The sequence below is a fragment of the Amblyomma americanum genome, chromosome 3, assembly GCF_052857255.1.
Source record: "Amblyomma americanum isolate KBUSLIRL-KWMA chromosome 3, ASM5285725v1, whole genome shotgun sequence".
NCBI classification, from domain to species: domain Eukaryota; kingdom Metazoa; phylum Arthropoda; class Arachnida; order Ixodida; family Ixodidae; genus Amblyomma; species Amblyomma americanum.
In genome coordinates, this window is record NC_135499.1 from 217624786 (window position 1) to 217642995 (window position 18210).

The 18210-nt window shown below is 48.7% G+C and overlaps 1 protein-coding gene across 2 annotated transcripts in view; it reads left to right on the forward strand.

Moving 5' to 3' along the window:
• The first annotated feature begins 53 nt into the window (after nt 1-53).
• LOC144126078 (receptor expression-enhancing protein 5-like) overlaps nt 54-18210 on the forward strand; it is a 123417-nt gene continuing 105260 nt past the window's right edge. The window contains exons 1-2 of one of the 2 annotated variants that reach the window (XR_013313447.1): nt 54-388; nt 15860-15953. Coding sequence is in view for 1 of the 2 variants with exons in the window: in XM_077659994.1 (XP_077516120.1) it covers nt 262-388; nt 15860-15953 (221 nt within the window). In the remaining variant the exon portion in view is untranslated. The remainder of the gene's footprint in view (nt 389-15859; nt 15954-18210) is intronic. The other variant, XM_077659994.1, reaches the window with a different exon arrangement.

Sequence of the window (18210 nt, forward strand, 5' to 3'; positions counted from 1 at the left end):
GTTATGAAAGTTGTTTCACGCTCACCGTGCTCTACCCAAAGGAGGTAACTACTTTTATGCGCGCGGACTCTCACTCACGCTACGCGCGCGCGTCCTGTGTGGGGCCGCTGGAGGGCTAAAAGCAGGTGTGTTCGCCTTACGGAAGGTGCGGTCGGTGTGGTCTGCCCTGATCTAGCCGGAGGCAAGGTCTGCGGAAGAAGAGACGAGAGACTATATCAACGCCATATTGAACTAAACTTTGAACAAAACGCAGCGACAGTCATGGTGACCGTGAAGGATGCCGCCGATCGGGCAGAAGCTCTTATTGCTAGCATGCCTGAAAAAGCGCAGTTTGGTTTCAATTTCATCCAAAGCAAGACCGGCGTCAAGCGGGCCTACATCCTTCTTGGTGCGTGGTGACTTCAATGCGTGCTTTTGCCGGCTGCATGCGATGCTTATCCTTTTTTTTTTTTTTTTCACAGCATGCTTGTTGAGTGCAACTGAACGGTAACGCTGTTTTAATGGTGGAGCGTAGCGGTTAGCACCCGAATTATTCGATTAGCCGTTCTTTTAGAGCTAGGCGTGTTGGATTGTACTGTACATCAGCGTATGGGCGGAAGGTGCACTTTCGTCGCAGAGTAACGCTCCTAGGAAATATAATTCTATACTAGCTTGCAACGAGGAAAGAAAGCGCTGGCCTCTCCACAGCGGCTGGCACAATGGGCTGCCGGCGGCTGTGACCTTGCATGCTGCCTGATGTGGCTCGGGCTCCGCTCCGATATCGCGTGCGTCGCAGAGCTCGGTTGGTGTCCAGGATGCCTGCTACGCGTTGTGCGCACAGCTTCCTGCGTGCAGTGAAGGAAGAAAAAGTGTAATAAAAAAAAGTGCCGATTTAAGTGATAGTGCATTCCCTGTAATTGCACCTAACTGACAAGGATGCTGCGCTTGCTTCGTGCCAGCTGTCGGTACGCTCGACCACGTGAAGCGGACTTCACGGTGGCCTCGATTACGACGTGCAAAATTTAATAATTTTCCTTTAGTGCACGGGCCATTGGCGATCGTACTTTTGCAAGTCACTGCCGTTGATATTCCCGAGTAGAAAGCACTGTAGATTTTGAAAAGGCTTAAAAAGTTTATTCTTCTTGCTTGGTTTCGTTTGATAAACCGGTCTGTATTCTCTAGCTTTTCGGTGTACTAGGATCTGCGACAAGCCTGCAGTCTCCTAGTGCGTTTTCTGTTCTTTATTCTTTGTGTGTGCATGCCGCGTTGGTACTGCCATTGTAGATCGCTGAGCAGCAGCGACGTGTAATCAGTTCTGGTGATCTTGTACGCATTGTGCCTTAATCAATCAGGTTAAATAGTATGATCAAAATGACAAGCGGAGCCTGCTTTTAAAAGGGTTGAAAAGATCTTGTTCAGACTGCAGTGAACGTGCGCCGCTTCTCATCAGTGCGTTATTATTATTATTATTTCCTAGAGCTTCGTTTTTTTTCTGAACATTTATGACATTTTAAAAACGGGGAGATTATAGCTAGCTGTCGCCGGAAATCGGGCCCTGCTCCACCAGCTGCGGGCCCGCTCCACCAGCTGGTGGAGGGGGCCGATCTCCGGCGACGTCCAAATATCCTGGAATAAGGGAGACTACCCTGGTCGAATGTGTGTTCAATGAAGTTTTGTTCATTTATTAGTAAAAATTTGGTAAAAGCAAACTGTCACACTTCGTCCGGCCCTTTCGAAATGGCGCCTGTAGTGCATGTTACGTATCATAGAACGCTAATGGAGGCTTTGCTATAACACGCACCGTTACCGCGTGCCGCCAGTGCTTGCGCGCTGATTAGATATGACAGATACGTTTAGCATATCAACCGCGAGTCTCCATTGCACAAGCGCAGCAGATCGCCCTGAGGACGCCACGTTCCCGTCGCTTTTGCTTTTTTACTGTTAATTGTGCTGAAGAGCTGGATGAGTGTTTGGGCGGAGCGCTCTGGGGTGCTGACAAAGCTGCAGAACAGCTTCAGGGCAGATCGTCCTCTATAAAGACAAGCTCTTCACTCTGGGCCAGACAATTGAGCTGGCGCGGAAGGAGTCGCGGTGCCTGGTCACATGCATCCTCTACGTCGCAAAAGCGAATGACAGCGTCTTATAAGAACCGATGTTGCGCCGAATGTTGGCCTTGAATATGCCGCCACTGTAGGTAAGCATCCTGCGCCGGCTGTACGCAGTTGTTGCTATCTGGGCGGTGCCCGCTCACTGCCAGTGGCGGTGTGCCTGGGGCCTGAAGCAGGGCTGGCCGCTCTTCCCGTTGCTGTACATGTTGTATTTTTGAAAAAAAAAAAGGTGATGCGCAGAACAGACAGTACAGGAGGAAGACAGTCGAAACAAGCGCATTTTTTTTCGACTGTCTTCCTCCTGTGTTGTCTGTTTTGCGCATCAACTTTTTTTTCTTCAAAACCATGCACCAACTAGCCCCCCAGAGTAGGCTACATGTACTTTTAGGGATTCGAGCGAAGGTTGATTGACTCGGGGCTGGGCTTCCCGCTCCGGTTTCTAAGTGAAGGACTGCCCTACACTTGGGTGCTGCCTGGACTAGCCTTTGCCGATGACCTGGTGCTCCTGTCGGAAACCGTCATCAACATCTAGCGGCTCGCCACCTTGACCGCCATCCACCTCGTCTCCTTCAGCCCAAACAAATATTAAGTTCTGCAGTTCTCTGGCGGGCCGCAAGCGAGCACGGTATTCTTGCCGGACAACGAAGCCATCCCATGGGCTACCGAGTACCGCTACCTTGGTGTTACTGGTACTACTTTCTCATCATCGCCGGATCTCTTGGGGGCACACGAACACCTGCAACAAGCCTGCCGGAGGGCAAGTGCTGCGCCGGCCCTCGATATGGGGTTGGAACAAATATATTCTCGTTCGGGAACTCTGGAAGGCTGTCCACGTCCCAGTGCTAACCTTTGCAAACGCGGTGACGAGCATTTCAGCTGAAACTCGAGCGTGACTGAAACGCGGACAGCGTGAAGTGGGACACGTGGCCGAAGCCACACAGGGTGATCTCTGCTGGTCCTCCTTCGAAGCACGCGAGGCAAGCACAAACTTCCCTTCGAAGGTCGCCCGTGGACTATGAACGGCACTTGGGCCCGCCCGGTACCTGTGCCTCAGAGCAACGTGGACCTCGTGTCTACACATGTTAGGCCGCAAGTTCTGACTGTTCGAGCAACCAGTGCAGGAGGACAGTGAGAAAAAAAATGGCAGTGGTTTAGCTCTGGTTAAACATGGAGTGACGCAATAGCTACAGCTGGCCGAGTGGAACTTTGAGTTGAATGGCAAAGTCAGTATTTTGCCGCTCCGTTTCGCTGGGCGTTCCTTCATTTTCTTCCCACTTGAAACGACGCATGCGCACAGCTGATGCAGCTCGGTTTCGCCGGCGGCAGCAGCTGCTCTGCACCACGTGGCTGGTCACGTGCCACCGCCATGCTGAAGGCCCGAAATGCTACGCACCGTAATGTAGCTATCGCTACAAAAATGATCCTGAGCAGTGCGGATGCGTGTGCGGAACGCGGAGACGAGCCAATGTCTCGCGGCAATGAGCTCGAAGACTGCTCTTCTGCTGTACAGCACCCAGAGGACCGCCCCGGTCCCAGGAAAGCTGTATGACAAAGACAGTGGGAGTGCGCTGCTCTTTGAGGCGCGAGCTGGAGATATAATTATTTTTTGGGGGGGAAACTAAATGGCGCAGTGTCTGTCTCATATATCGTTGGACACCTGAACCACGCCGTAAGGGAAGGAATGAAGGAGGGAGTGAAAGAAAGGTGCCGTAGTGGAGGGCTCCGGAATAATTTCGACCACCTGGGGATCTTTAACGTGCACTGACATTGCGCAGCACACGGGCGCCTTAACGTTTTGCCTCCATAAATACGCAGCCGCCGCGGTCGGGTTCGAACTCGGGAACTCCGGATCAGTAGCCGAGCTTCCTAACCACTGAGCCACCGCGACGGGTTTCCTCAAATGTAAGTTTTCATTTTTTGTTGCTGCCGTTTTCAGTACGTTCACTGGCCATAAATGGGGCACCAGGCTTTCGCTTCATCTCATGTCGCTTATAATAAAGCCTATGAGCAGTAAATTTTCTTATTTTTTTATATGTGACGATTCTGCCGCTTTTAGTCCTGAAGGAAAATTGATTTTTTTTTTGGGGGGGGGGAGGAAATGGCGCAGTATCTGTCCAATACCACCTCTGTCACGTATCGGCGGACATCTGAACCGCGCCGTAAGGGAAGGGATAAAGGAGGGACTGAAAGAAGGAAGAAAGAGGTACCGTAGTGGAGGCCGGAATAATTTCGACCACCTGGAGATCTTGAACGGGCACTGCACTGACATCGCACAGCACACGGGCGCCTTTGCGTTTCGCCTACATCGAAACGCGGCCGCCACGGTCGGGTTCGAACCCGTGAACTCCGTATCAGTAGCCGAGCGCTCTAACCACTGAGCCACCGCGGCGGGTTAGTCCTGAAGTATATATAATTGGTTTTGGGGGAAAGGAAATGGCGCAGTATCTGTCTCATATATCGTTGGACACCTGAACCGCGCCGTAAGGGAAGGGATAAAGGAGGGAGTGAAAGAAGGAAGGAAGAAGAGGTGCCGTAGTGGAGGGCTCCGGAATAATTTCGACCACCTGGGGATCTTTAACGTGCACTGACATCGCACAGCACACGGGCGCCTTAGCGTTTTTCCTCCATAAAAACGCAGCCACCGCGGTCGGGTACGAACCCGGGAACTCCGGATCAGTAGTCGAGCGCCCTAACCACTGAGCCACCGCGGCGGGGCTAGTCCTGAAGGGAAAATTGGTTTTTTGGGGAAAGGAAATGGCTCAGTATCTGTCACACATCGGCGGACACCTGAAGCGCGCCTTAAGCCCGGGATACATGGAGCGTTTTTTGGGCGATTTTCGCCCGACGGCGCGCATTTGACGCCCGGCCTCGAAAAAAACGCCCGCCGCCGCCGATCTGGCCCCGCCAGATATTGACGCGCGGCGTGCGGCGAGACCGGAAGCGGCAGCCGAAGCAAGCCAATAGCAGCGCAGAAAGCCCACTCTTCCGGTTTGGCCTCCGCCGCCGCCGTCAACATGGCCGCCATGGCCGACGAGCACTGCTGTGTTTATTGCAAGGAAATGCTATTATCGCGAAAATAAACGCTTCACGAGACATCAAATGTCACTTTTTTTGGAGAACACGACCGAATCTTGGATCGAAATGACCATTTTTCCTCCCTGAAGCGAAGGTGCAGAAGAAAACCGCAGCCGATGGTAGCCGCGGCTGAGCGGGCATCGAAAGGTGCGCGACCGCATGCATTCGAGCGCGCAAAACCTTGTAGATATCTATGCACACGTGCTGCAATCAGTACAGTGGTATCTAAATGAAAAATGTCGTTATTCTGACAGAGGAGTCAGTGTCGCTGCTCTCAAAGAGCTCCTCGCTGAATGGTATTTGCCACTTGTTGATCATATTGCTTTCGCGCTGAGAGATACGCGGCGGCGGGCTGCCGCTTTTTCGCTCCATGTATCTCCGGCCGGCGTCGCGCCGCCACGACGTTTTCCGCCGCGCGAACATCGTCGGAAAAAACGTCGCATGTATCCGGGGGTTTAAGGGAATTGATAAAGGAGGGAGTGAAAGAAGAAATGAAAGAGGTGCCGTAGTGGAGGGCTCCGGAATAATTTCGACCACCTGGGAAACTAATTTTCATCTTTAACGTGCACTGACATCGCATAGCACACGGGCAAGCCTTAGCGTTTCACCTCCACCGAAACGCAACCGTCGCGGTCGGGTTCGAACCCGGGAACTCCGGAAGTAATAATAATAATAATAATAATTGGTTTTGGGGGGGAAAGGAAATGGCGCAGTATCTGTCTCATATATCGTTGGACACCTGAACCGCACCGTAAGGGAAGGGATAAAGGAGGGAGTGAAACAAGAAAGGAAGAGAGAGGTGCCGTAGTGAAGGGCTCCGGAATAATTTCGACCACCTGGGGATCTTTAACGTGCACTGACATCGCACAGCACACGGGCGCCTTAGCGTTTTTCCTCCATAAAAACGCAGCCGCCGCGGTCGGGTTCGAACCCGGGAACTCCGGATCAGTAGTCGAGCGCCCTAACCACTGAGCCACCGCGGCGGGGCAACTCCGGAAGGGAAGCGTCGATTTGTTGACAAAAATGCTTCCCGTTCTAACCACCAGATGGCGCCACTATACACCTTATCGTTCTGATTCCGTTTGCATGCGCCGAACTAAATGTTCATATCTTTGAAACAGGTCAGCGCTAAAAAAAGACAAACACACGGCGAGAGAACGACGACACAACAGAGATTCGACGACACAACAGAGATGAGCTCATCTCTGTTGTGTCGTCGTTCTCTCGCCGTGTTTGTCTTTTTTTTAGCGCTGACCTGTTTCAAAGAAATGCTTAACTTTCTAGCCCAGCACCAAGTTTTACCAAAATGTACATATGTTACAAATCGCGTAACCTCATGCAAAAAAATGCTTGCGTTTAGCTTACGTATGTGTGCATGGAAAGGTGGCTAGTAGACGACGTCGATTTCTACTCTTTTCCAACCATATCTGCGTACTCCGCGAGCAGACTAAACGCAGACGGCTAGGAGCAGAGGAACACATCTAACGCGCTCTCCTGATTGGCTGAGGATGTCTTTGCCTTTGGTAGCGCTGCATGTTAGTTCTGGATGGAGTATACACTATTTTACTGGGGAGCTGCCATCTTGCGTATGCAGCGCCGTCTATGATCTGGGCAATATCATCGCCAAGTTGGAATGTGAGATCGCGCAGTTGTGCATTGCCATGTGGGTCAACGGCTGTCGAAGGGCGCATCGCCCTCGGCACGCAGGCCTGGGAAGACGGGGAGTCGTGCGCCCGCGGGTTAGAAGCTGGCAGGCAGCCCTTGGCTTGTTGCGGCCTCTTCCTCCAGATGCATGGTGCTTCGCTGGATGGTAGAGTCCGCGCTTCGCAGCAGGGTCTCCGAGGCTTTTCTGCTTACTATAATTTAATGCGACAGCGTTAAGGGCCCCGTGTCGCAGAAAAGCCGGTGTCGTCGGCGGCGTTGGCCGTGAGCGAAAAATCCCTCCTCCTCGCAACGTACGCCACTGCCCCGACAGATAGCACTAGAGTAGAGTGTACTAGAATGTTTTGAGTGGCGCGACCAGCCGCCGCGGAGAGGGCCGGTGAGCGTGGAAGTTGGCGGTGGCGCTGCAGTCAACCGCACTTGAATGCGTCTTCGCTGTCAGCCTGCCGTTTGCTGCCGCGCACGGAAGTCGCTGCGTAATGCCCGCATGATGTTCAAATTAATGCATCGTTCCTCTTTAGTAAAATTAATTATGCAAATGCTCTATGACCTCACGCACCCCATAAAAAACTCCAAAACAATGCATAGCAGTAAGTGAAATTTACACAGGAGCTCCCTCCCCCGTGTACATCCACGATCTTGTTTAGTTTGCACGACGCTGCGACACGGAATTCCGTAAGAGCCTATAGCGGAATGCAGTGACTGCGATGTTGTTGCGTTAATGATATGGCACACAACCACGACGGGGAATAAGCCAGGGTTGGGCGAGGAGCGTGCCGCGGTTACATGAAACACTTTCGTTGTCGTCGTTTAAAGCACGTAGTTTTTTAGATGGGCGAGCTAGTGGACTTACTCGCAGCATCAGTGCAAGTAGAGCCTTTGTAAAAAATTTAGAGCCGACGGAGTTCACTTCCGAGCCACACTGCATAGCTCGTCATTAATGCATTTCCAGCGTTCCATATCTCCGGAAGGTAAGATTTTTGTCCCCTTACCTCCAATGGGCTGAACGCCCAAATGTGCTACAGGAGCCCCACTATACACCCTAGAAGCAAACCCCGTGAGCTCTGAGCTCTTGACAAAGGCTGTACCAAGTAAAAGTGCAGTTCAATTTCATGTATCTAAATCCAACTTTCCAGGAACTTGAAAGAAGCGCCAAATATTGTTCCGGAACTCTTTGTGCACGGCGACCCAGTCTTACGGCAACAGTAGCCGCACCCCACCCCTCCCCCCACTTAGAAAAAAAATACACGAATATGCATGACACAACTAATTTTATTTACATATACTGTGCCCCACTCAGTCCTCAACAAAATCTTCCATCTCAATTTGCTACACACGGTTAAACCTTATAAATGCTGCTGTGCTTTCCTTCGGGCGAAGTCACAAGACATGTTGAGACCTTTGACAAAAAAAATGTATTCTGGTTACAAGATAAAACCCAGTCACATTTGAGGCGAGCTCCTTGAAGTACTGATCGCATTTAATACGGTTCATGCCCGTCGTGTTCAGAAGAGCAAGCACAATCATGATTCTGTCGTGATGCAGTTCTCCATAGCTAAAACAACCTGTGAAAACGTCCTCAAGCTGACTCATGAACTTGAACAGGCTCAGTGCGGGGTTGAGCAAGCCACCAAAATCGCATGCTTTTGTAAATGTGGCAGCATTCAAATTTTTGCCACCGGGAGCTGGTAAAAGAAGCTGATCCATGCACACACGACATTTTGTTTTCAAGATGCACCTTCTTTCAACACACCCCGCAATGTAGTAAGTGAGCCTTGGGTCACTCCTCTTACTGTTATAAGAATTTTCTGTCATAGCTTCTTTGTTGTTAAGAGCTCTTTCTGCTTCATCAAGATTACCCGTGTGGATCAGCATATCAAGAAGTTTCTGCTGCTTGTGAGAACCTGCCGCCGGGTCCTTGCATGATAGAAGCGAGCTAACCACGACCTCAGGAACATTTGACACAGCCAGGCTCTTTACCAGATTGTAATAATTGAGGAACTTGAAGTTATTAGGAATTGCTGTGGGCTTGGGTGGGCCAGTTCGAGCATATCCCGTCTTGCACCCTGGCGCGTAGCAGTGATTAAGCCGTCGCTTGGCAGGCATCACAGGCGAAGAGCAGGCCAGCAGAGATTTCTCGATAGCAAGAACTTCCAGAAGAAAGCACGACGACCGTTCCCAGCAAGCAAGGCTCTTCAAGTGCGGGCGACGACAGCGCCGCCGCAACTTTCTACACAAGCGGGGCCGCGGCTAACAATAGAACCGGTCTCCGCTCCTTCCACTCAAAACATTCTAGTACACTCTAACTAGAGTGCCTCGATGCCAGCGCCGCCGTTCAGGGTGGAGACAACTTCAACGGCGCCGCCATAGTGAATCACACGGGATCAGCTGCGCTAGCGTTCGTTACGGCGTCGTTCATGTTCTCTGTGCGCTTCAGAGTGCTTTGACTTGAACAGTCTTCTTTTAACATAGCCCTTTTAACATCGGAGGTTCGAAGACGTAATTGTACGAATTAATTTTAGGGCCCCGAGTGGTCGAGGTTGAACAATTAGCGTGCAGTCTGTTGGTTTGAAAACCAGGCTATCATTTTAAAGATCCGTTGCCCAGAAGGTGCTTCCGATCCATGCGAGCGGAAGAAATTGTTTTTCTTTTCCTACGCGGTTTTTGGTTTTTCAAGTCCTGCGCTTTGATAACAGCCGCGCGTCATCAGCCGCTCACGCGCTGCCGATGGTTTCGCTTTCATCGTGCGGGCTGTTTCCGTTTGTTGTGCTCGCAAAGACTGTTGTCTGTTTGCTTTTTAATCTTTCAAAGTGTAATTGCGAGTTGGTCGCCTGTTTATTGCTCACCGGGGTGCAATTACATTTATTTACAGGCGGGCGCTGGTATATAAGCGATGCCACCGTATACCAATGTTGCCACCCCGCCCGCGTTTTCTTTCTCGAGGCCCACGAAAACTGATTGCCCCTCGTTGGCGATAGGGCAAAGGATTACTGCAATTTTTTCACTCGTTGCATTTTTCTGGCAGGCGCACAAACGCCGAGCTAGTGCTCTTGCGTGCGCTCATATGCAGACTTCGCTTGCGCCATGAACATGCGCACCGGTTGCTCTGATGCGATTCCTCAGTTTGTGAAACCCATTTCTGGCTGCGTTTTTATGGAGGAAAAACGCTGATGCGCCCGTGTGCTGTGCGATGTCAGTGCACGTTAAAGATCCCCAGGTGGTCTAAATTATTCCGGAGCCCTCCACTACGGACCTATTTGTTCCTCTCTTCTTTCACTCCCTCCTTTATCCCTTCCCTTACGGCGCGGTTCAGGTGTCCAACGATATATGAGACAGATACTGCGCCATTTCCTTTCCACCAAAAACCAATTATTATTATTATTATTCATATATTATTGATTGTACCTATTTTATTCAAGCCCATCTGTACTCATTATAAACCTTCCATACAAACCTACACAAAAAGGTGAACTTGAGGTCATTAAATAAATGCAGTAATTTTCCTTAAAATTTTAAATCCCAATTTTTAGTACAGTCGCGCCTCGTTAATACGACCCCCGTTAATATTGACGACTCGAACTATGTGCAGTTTTTCTGGCGACCGAACTTTTTCTATGTATTTCCGCCTCGTTATTATGGAAACTCGCGGTCCAGACCATGGACAGGGGAAAAATGCACAGTGCCCAAGGGGGCACATGTATTTTTGTCTCGGTAATATGGATGGAGACGAGAACAAAATCTCTATACTGCCCCGACGAGGTGCTTAGATTTCTGCATTTTCAGCGTATGACATCAGAGGAATATAATGAAAAAGTGCGAATGGCTGAGTGATGGCCCTTTTCTTTGGTGGTTTCATAATTACAATTGCCCAATTGACGCGCTTCACTATTTTCCATATTGCACGAATGACTGCGATGAAAATTCCCTGCAGCATGTGCCGCGCAGGAAGCTGTATTCAGCAGTCGTCGGCCGACCGTGTACTGATATGCGTATAGTAGCGGTTCATGAGATGTCAGCAGTCGTAGTAGCAGTTTGGTCATTTAGCCACGAAACTCCTTCAAGCATATCACACACCACTAGGAGCGTAAAGCTGCACATTATTTCAAGCATAATGGCGACCAGGATAATGGGTCTACAACTCCGAAAATCATGTCTTAGTTCAACTTCGCTGGCCACCAATATGCACATGCAGTTGCAGGTCTTAATCACAACATAGTTTTGTGCTTTTTTTCTTCGTGATTCGTGATCACGGGCGACTCACTTTATGGACAGTTTTGCTCGGGAACCAAAGTGTCCATATTAATGAGGCACGACTGTGATCGACTTTGAAAAGTCACGTTTCGTGAAAAAGAATAAACCAGAAGCGGTCCAGTTTAAAAAAAAACTGCAATTTTTAACGATGCCTACAGGTGCAATTCCTATTTTGTATGCAAAATTGGGGGGTGATGGGTTAGGCTTTCGGAAAAATAACTGCTACCTAAAAATTGAGCTTTATTACTGCTTCGAGTCCCGGGGAAAGCGAAAACAACGCAGGCCTTTAAGCGTTCACCAAGAGCACATTGGCACACAATAGCCCGTCATGAACTCATGATGGCTCGGTGGACTTGGCAAGCTCGTCAGTCGTGCACTCGAATACTGTCAATCAAGTAGAACCACCAGCGAGCAGCCGCAGCCACACGTGCCTGGAACAACGCAAGCACAGCTGCTTGCACCGAGCATCTGCGCCCGCCCGCTGTAATTCAAAGTGGCGTCGCATCGAGAAAAGGCGGCGTGGGTGCGGTCAAAGGATGGCACCACCCTGAACGGCGGCGCTGGCATCGAGGTACCCTAGATAGCACACGACGGCAGCGCCTCCCGCTCGTCTCGTTCGGGCGCAGTGGGGCCGTGCGGGCACGAAGGAATCACGCGGTGCAGGAAAAGGTACAGCGCAAAAAGACGAGACTAAAGGAGGGGACAGACACAGGCGCTGCGAGCGGCGAACAACGCAGCGCACATCCAAAGCGCGTTCACGAAGCTTGCGGCTTGCTGTCCGTTCGTTCGGCGCGGAAGCTATGCTGGCGTTCGTGGCATCGGGTTTGCCGAGAACGATGTGCCGACGAACTACGATGGCAACTTGAGTCCCGCGCGTTTCGGCAAGGTGCCTGGCAGCGCTTCTACGTGGTTTGCCGCTCCGCGCGTCCGTTTCACCAGCAGAACGATTTGTCTAACGGGCAAGGCGTCGCGCCGAACGGGCGATGGTGTTCCGTGGACTCCCTGGCAGTGCTGCAACACGCTGTCGCGTTCCACTCTTAAAGGCGATGCTTAAGCGTCCTCCAACTTTAGTCCCACCCCTGGGAATTGTGGGCACGCCCAAGTTACGTGGTCGAGGGCCCCCTTGCCCCACAGTGCTTGCACTGATCGTTGTCCCTAAGCTCTGGTAGCACGTGAAACGCCCAGACCAGGTTCATGAAGGTATCAGTTTGGAGCCGCCTCCACTATCGCATACCGCGAGCCGCCACTGCGCATGCGCAGATCGCCCTGACGGCGCCAGATGGCGTCACGTTCCCGCCAACAGGCTGCAAGCCTGCCGCGTCAGGACCAATCTGCGCACGCGCAGTGGCGGGCCCCGTAGGCGGTAGCGGTAAGCGCTATGCTAAAAGTAGATATTAGAGAATTATAGCATAGCGTGATCCGCTACCGCGGGGCACCGCTGGGTACACGCTGATTGGTCCCGACGCGGTTGGCGCGCACGCAGCTGACGGGCACGTGGCGCCATCTGGCGGCCCCAGGGTGATGTGCACATGCGCAGTGGTGCCTCGCGGAAGCGGATCACGATAGCGGCTCGCGCAATGCTATAACTCTCTATTGTTTTGGACGCGGCAGGAGCGTGAGCAGCTGGCCAGCGCCTGGTGCCGTCTAGCGCCCTCGAGGCGGTCTGCACATGCGCAGTGGCGGTATGCTTTGCGCTACAAGTCTCTAATGGCACCATTTGCGAAACTCGGTACCTCAGATCTCAAGCTATAAATACATCTGTGCATACATTAGTCAGACCTCTCCTGTATTCATTAGTTTCTCCTCTTTCCTCCTAGTCCCTCCTAATCAAATTGTGGAAGTCTCGGAACTGATGTAAGCATTTTTTGGCGTGGCGTCCTTGCATATTGCGTCTGCTGTATTTAGGCTGTATTTGACAGGTTTCAGTCTCGTTTTATCTCAATTAAGTGTTCAAAGATGTAGTGTGATCAAAAGAAGCATATAGTTAATGCTTTAGAAGTCTAATTAAGCCCACTGCAATTTGCTGCACCGGTCTGTATTGGCCGGGTTTGGACATCCAAAAATAAGACGTACCTCAGATCTGTCTTCTAATTCAGTGCTTGTACTTTCCACGGTGAGAGAGGCAGTTGCACTAAAACGATATGATGAATTTATTATTTTTTTCCATATATTCTGCTGTGGTAGCTTTGTTTGTAACGGCAGTAGGAATAGCTGGTATTAGAATGGGTTTGCAGTGAATTTTGGTTCACAGTACTCATTGCGTTCATGTAATGCGATTGTTATTGCAGTTCTCATTTAATATTTAAACAAGAGGGCCAGTGTTCCGAGAGGTGTTTTTCTATCTAGCATGAAACGAAATACAGCTGTCTCAGAAATGCAGATGAGGAAAAACATCAGCGTTGCTAGTTGTTAGAAGGAAATAAGTGAAAAAGATCCAATTTTTTTTTTTTTCCAAATTCTTATTTTGTAGCTTCTGGAGCAGCCAGGGCTTTGCTTTGCATGCAGTTTGAGGTGTGAATTGCTTTGAGAACTCTTGCATCCCCGAAAATAAGCAGCAAAGTATCTCTTGTACTAACTAGGCGCTCCATTGATTTTTTTATGTGTTTTTAATGCGCATTTCTCAAAATAACTGTCTAGCTCCATGCATGGATTTCATTTTACGTAAATATTGCACTGAAATGATGGTGAAATCTATGAGTGGGGGCGCCACCCACACTGAGGAAGACAAAGTGTGAAACATCTTGCCTTGGTGCAAACATGTCTGAAGATCCTTGGGACCGACTACAGAGAGAGCACAACCAGCAAAGCAATAATCAAACTGGATCAGGGGTGACTGCTCCTGGAGGGTATCCTCAACAACCTTCAGCTGGCATACAGAATCAGCAGCCAGATCCATCGTCGGCTGCACAAAGGATACCTGACCAACAGTCAGTGCCACCACAACAGGGAATGCCCATGCAGCAGAGTTATCTCGGTGCACCTGGAACTTCTGGACAAGCAGCAGGGGCCCCATACATGCCACCGAGTGCTGAATCTACACAGAACATGTGGCAACAGATGCCACCTGCCCTAAATGCCTGGCCAGCGGGTGGACATGGCCAGGGCACCACGATAACTCAAGCAGAAGCAGAAGCACGTGCTGCATCTTTCATGTTGGGGCTGATCGACACAAGCCCGCCACAAGTCAGACTTGTGTTCATGATGTTGGAGCAACATACTGGCGTGCACAGAGCTAATATCGGCATGGGTAGGCTTTCCTCCCTGAGGAGATTGAGGCATATTCTTGTCTGTTCTTAATAATGTCCTGTGGCAGCAAAATGGCGGAGGTTTGTGTTAACACCTCAGATATGGTTTCAAGTGGTGGTCGAAGATTGTCAATCAGTACGATGTTTACGGCTGTGTCGTCATGGTGCTTCCCTGTTCTGTGGTGATTATAGATTGCTTCACATTACCTTTCAGCCAGGGATACATTTGTTGCTTTGTCGCATCCATTCGTTAGTCTCGTTAACCTCCAATACCAAATGGTTTACTGAAGGTAGCTGTAAAAAAAATGTGGGGTGTCCTATGACTGTGCAGCAGTTTTTTGATGTCAGGCAAATTAATGATGGCTGTAGGCGAGCTTTTCATTGTGTGATTATTTTGACATCACAGTTTACAACTGATGTACAGAGGGCACCAGATAGCTTTGGAAATTCGTGAAAATTTTGCTTCGCAGATTATTGCCAGTCCTCTCTCTTTTTTGTTACTTGAGTGTTGCGACAAGGTGTCATACCATTAGGAGCATAGATAAAGAAAGTTTGGTTTGGTTTATGGGGGGTTTAACGTCCCAAAGCGACTCAGGCTATGAGGGACGCCGTATTGAAGGGCTCTGGAAATTTCGACCACCTGGGGTTCTTTTACGTGCACTGACATCGCACAGCACACGGGCCTCTAGAATTCCGCCTTCATCGAAATTCGACCGCCGCGGCCGGGATCGAACTCACGTCTTTCGGGCCGGCATATACAAGAAAGTATTTATCGGCTTGTCACATTAAGCTTGTCATGTCTGTAGGTCAGTTTTGCAATCTGTGAGTAAAGGCGTATTGGTCACTGGTTTTTGCTCTAATGTAATCTTGGGCTTAGTGGTGCTGGTTATTTGATTCTTTCGTTCGGTGCCACTTGACGGCAGCAGTCGCTCAAACCAAATATGTTTGATTGTCGTGTGAATGCGGAGGCTTTAGTGTGTTACGCTGAGTTCGCATTAAAATCTAATGAAATAGCCCCGGTAGAGAAAGGGCAGGTAGATGCATTTCTTGCAAACACAAAGTGAACGTGCCTTTGTCCATGAGGAGGGTGAAAAGTTTGGGATTTTTTCTTAATGTGTGCAGTGGCTGGTTTATTCACCACTATTGCTAGTTACTTTGGCTCAATTGGCACACAGACATTTTTCCTGTTTTCTGCTAATTGGTTTATCTCCCACTTTCGCTGACTCTTCATGTGCGCACAAATGCCTAGTTTAAATATGTTTTACATCGTTAATTTTACCACATTGTTTTATTTTTTGTATCTAGTAGCTAAGGCACACACACAAAAAAAAACCTAGGATAATGCCTGTTACTCTGCTATTCTGATAGCATAAGAACTAATAACTAGCTTGTGTTGTTAGTAGTGTGGTTGATGTGTCTCTGAAATCTAAAACAGAAACTTTGTGCCTGCTATGGAGTTTTATTTAACTGACTGTTGGTGTGTTGTATAACCCCAAACTTGTATTTGAGCACTAATGCATGTCTTTTGTTTCTGTGCAGGTGTGGCTGGCTTCTTTGCACTGTACATGATCTTTGGCTACTTTGCCCAGCTGCTCTGTAACTTAGTTGGATTTGCCATCCCCGCTTATGCTTCGTGAGTTTTTCTCATTTGTTTTGCTAAACCACTGACCTTTCCATTTGAGGCTTTTGCTTCGTCTAGCCATGAAGAAAACAAGATCCTTGCATATTAATGGATTCTTCACGGTTTGTGCAGTACATGTGTGCATTTAGTTCTTGTGCTGGTTTCTTATCACAGCCATGCTATCTATGTCTGTTGAGGTAGTGAGGCAGCCTTCTGTTCTTTTCTTTATTTTAAGGCCAGGCACCATAAAGTGGGAGGTTGAATGTGCACTATGTTCTCTTCAATTACTTAATGTTGATATCCTCGTTTTGATGGCTGGCATTCACTTTCCTCTTAAAGCTTTCATTGCGAATATGCCTGAAGTGAGTGGCTTTATATCCTGTCTTGCTCTTAATGGAAAGCAGCAAAAGGTAATCTATGAGCAAAAGGTCTGGCGAGTTTATCTGTGGCTGCCAGCTGGCTGCTTCCACCAGGAGTTTTTTCTTAAGCAAGCTGTGGAGCTAACAGGAGAATAGCGACTTCAATGTCGGTCCTAGTCCGGCACATGTGAGTTCGAGAGTGTAAAACTGTTTAAAGCATTAGTGCTGCTTGATGGTTTGAGCTGTTGATGTCATTAGTATCATACAAAATGATAATAATATGCTCGTTTAAGAAGAGGCACCGCTTTCAAGACACAAAAATCTCGGGGGGGGGGGGGGGGGGGGGAAAGAATTTCTAAGGTCTTTAAAATTTAACCTGAAAACAGCCCAGAAGCGACTTCAAAAAATGTTTTCGTAACTGTTGGTAACAGAAAACTGGCTGAAATCTCCATGAAAATGCCAGTTTTCTTGCAAGTGTTTACTGACCTGACTGCCGAGCTTGCAGAAAGCATGGCACGACGACTGCTTTGCGGATTTTCATGCTGTTTGTTGCATTGCGTTCTTTCAAAAATTCTTAATGCAGTGGCATTTCTACATTTTTGAATTACTTCTTATTCTTATTCCATCACTAATTTTACATGACTGTAGTGAGTGCATTATGCAAGTGTGCATATAGCATTCTATGTAGAAAAAAAACTGCAGACTGCAGTGACTGCAGACTCCTACCATGTTTTGTTGTCATGCCAGGCTTTCTACAAGTTTGGTATAGCAATGAAGCATACAAAAACTTATAATCCCAGAACTACTTTACATATTTCAGCAAAATTTTGTATTTAGACATTGAGCGAACTTTCCAGTAAACATGCCAAAATTCATTGCCCTACGCGAAAAAAATAAATTCACCTCCAAAACCTGCGTTTCTCCTTAGGAATACCACCTTTAATAGAGAAAAAGAATTTTGGTGATGGCTGTTTATGTGCAGAGATGCCATGGCTGCTTCTAACAGCATTCAAGTAACTTTTGAGTTGCTATTGCAGTGATAACCCTGTTGCTTCATGCACTCTCCTGCTATCACTCTTTTATCTGGTAATCTGCTTCTACTGCTGCATATACCATGGGGGTAGCCTTTTTCAACGCGAAGTACTTCTTGGTGAACCATTATTGCCCAGATCTTCCATGCCTTGAAATAGGCAGTACATACTGCTGGCCGTATATTGTTGTTTTTGTAACTTTCCCCACTAGAAGGCTCTTTCAAGTTAGCCAGTGCTGTGAAAACTGTCGACGAACAGATAATTTTTGTTTGGCTTGTCATGTAAGCACTAACAGCATAAACAGTGGTTATTAGATGTTTTATATGGCACTGGTACATTGACATCAAAAGACATACACTTTACCTCTGCCATTCGATCTAGTTTTACCACGCAAAGTGGTTTGAATAATCTTGTTTGAATTGTAGGTTGTGCTCGAAATTTTCAGCAAATTGAATTTAAAATGAATTGTGGTACTGTCTTTGCTTAGTTGCATTTGGAAGCGGGCATTGTCCCAATGAATTTGCAGTATGGGCCTGCACCATGGAGCCTGATAGGTATTTTGTGTTCCAAGAACTGCAATTCGGGTCAGAGTGCTACTTTCACCTTATTTACAGTTGTTCTCTGTTCCCAGACGTCATTATTGCCGCTATTGCTGCTGTCTCACTAGAGCGTTTCGAAGCTGGCATCGGCTTAGTACGAGCTTTGTTGCAAAGTTGTTTTCATTCTGTGCTTGCATTTTTGTCATGTCAGCTGAAAGGTAGGATGCCAGCGAGTCATGCACAGTTATTGTGTGCAGAAGGATTTGTGAATGCAGCCACTGTCTAGGCGCCACAAGGTTTAGGTTTTAAAAAAACCATGTGCTTTTCTTGCATGTGGTAG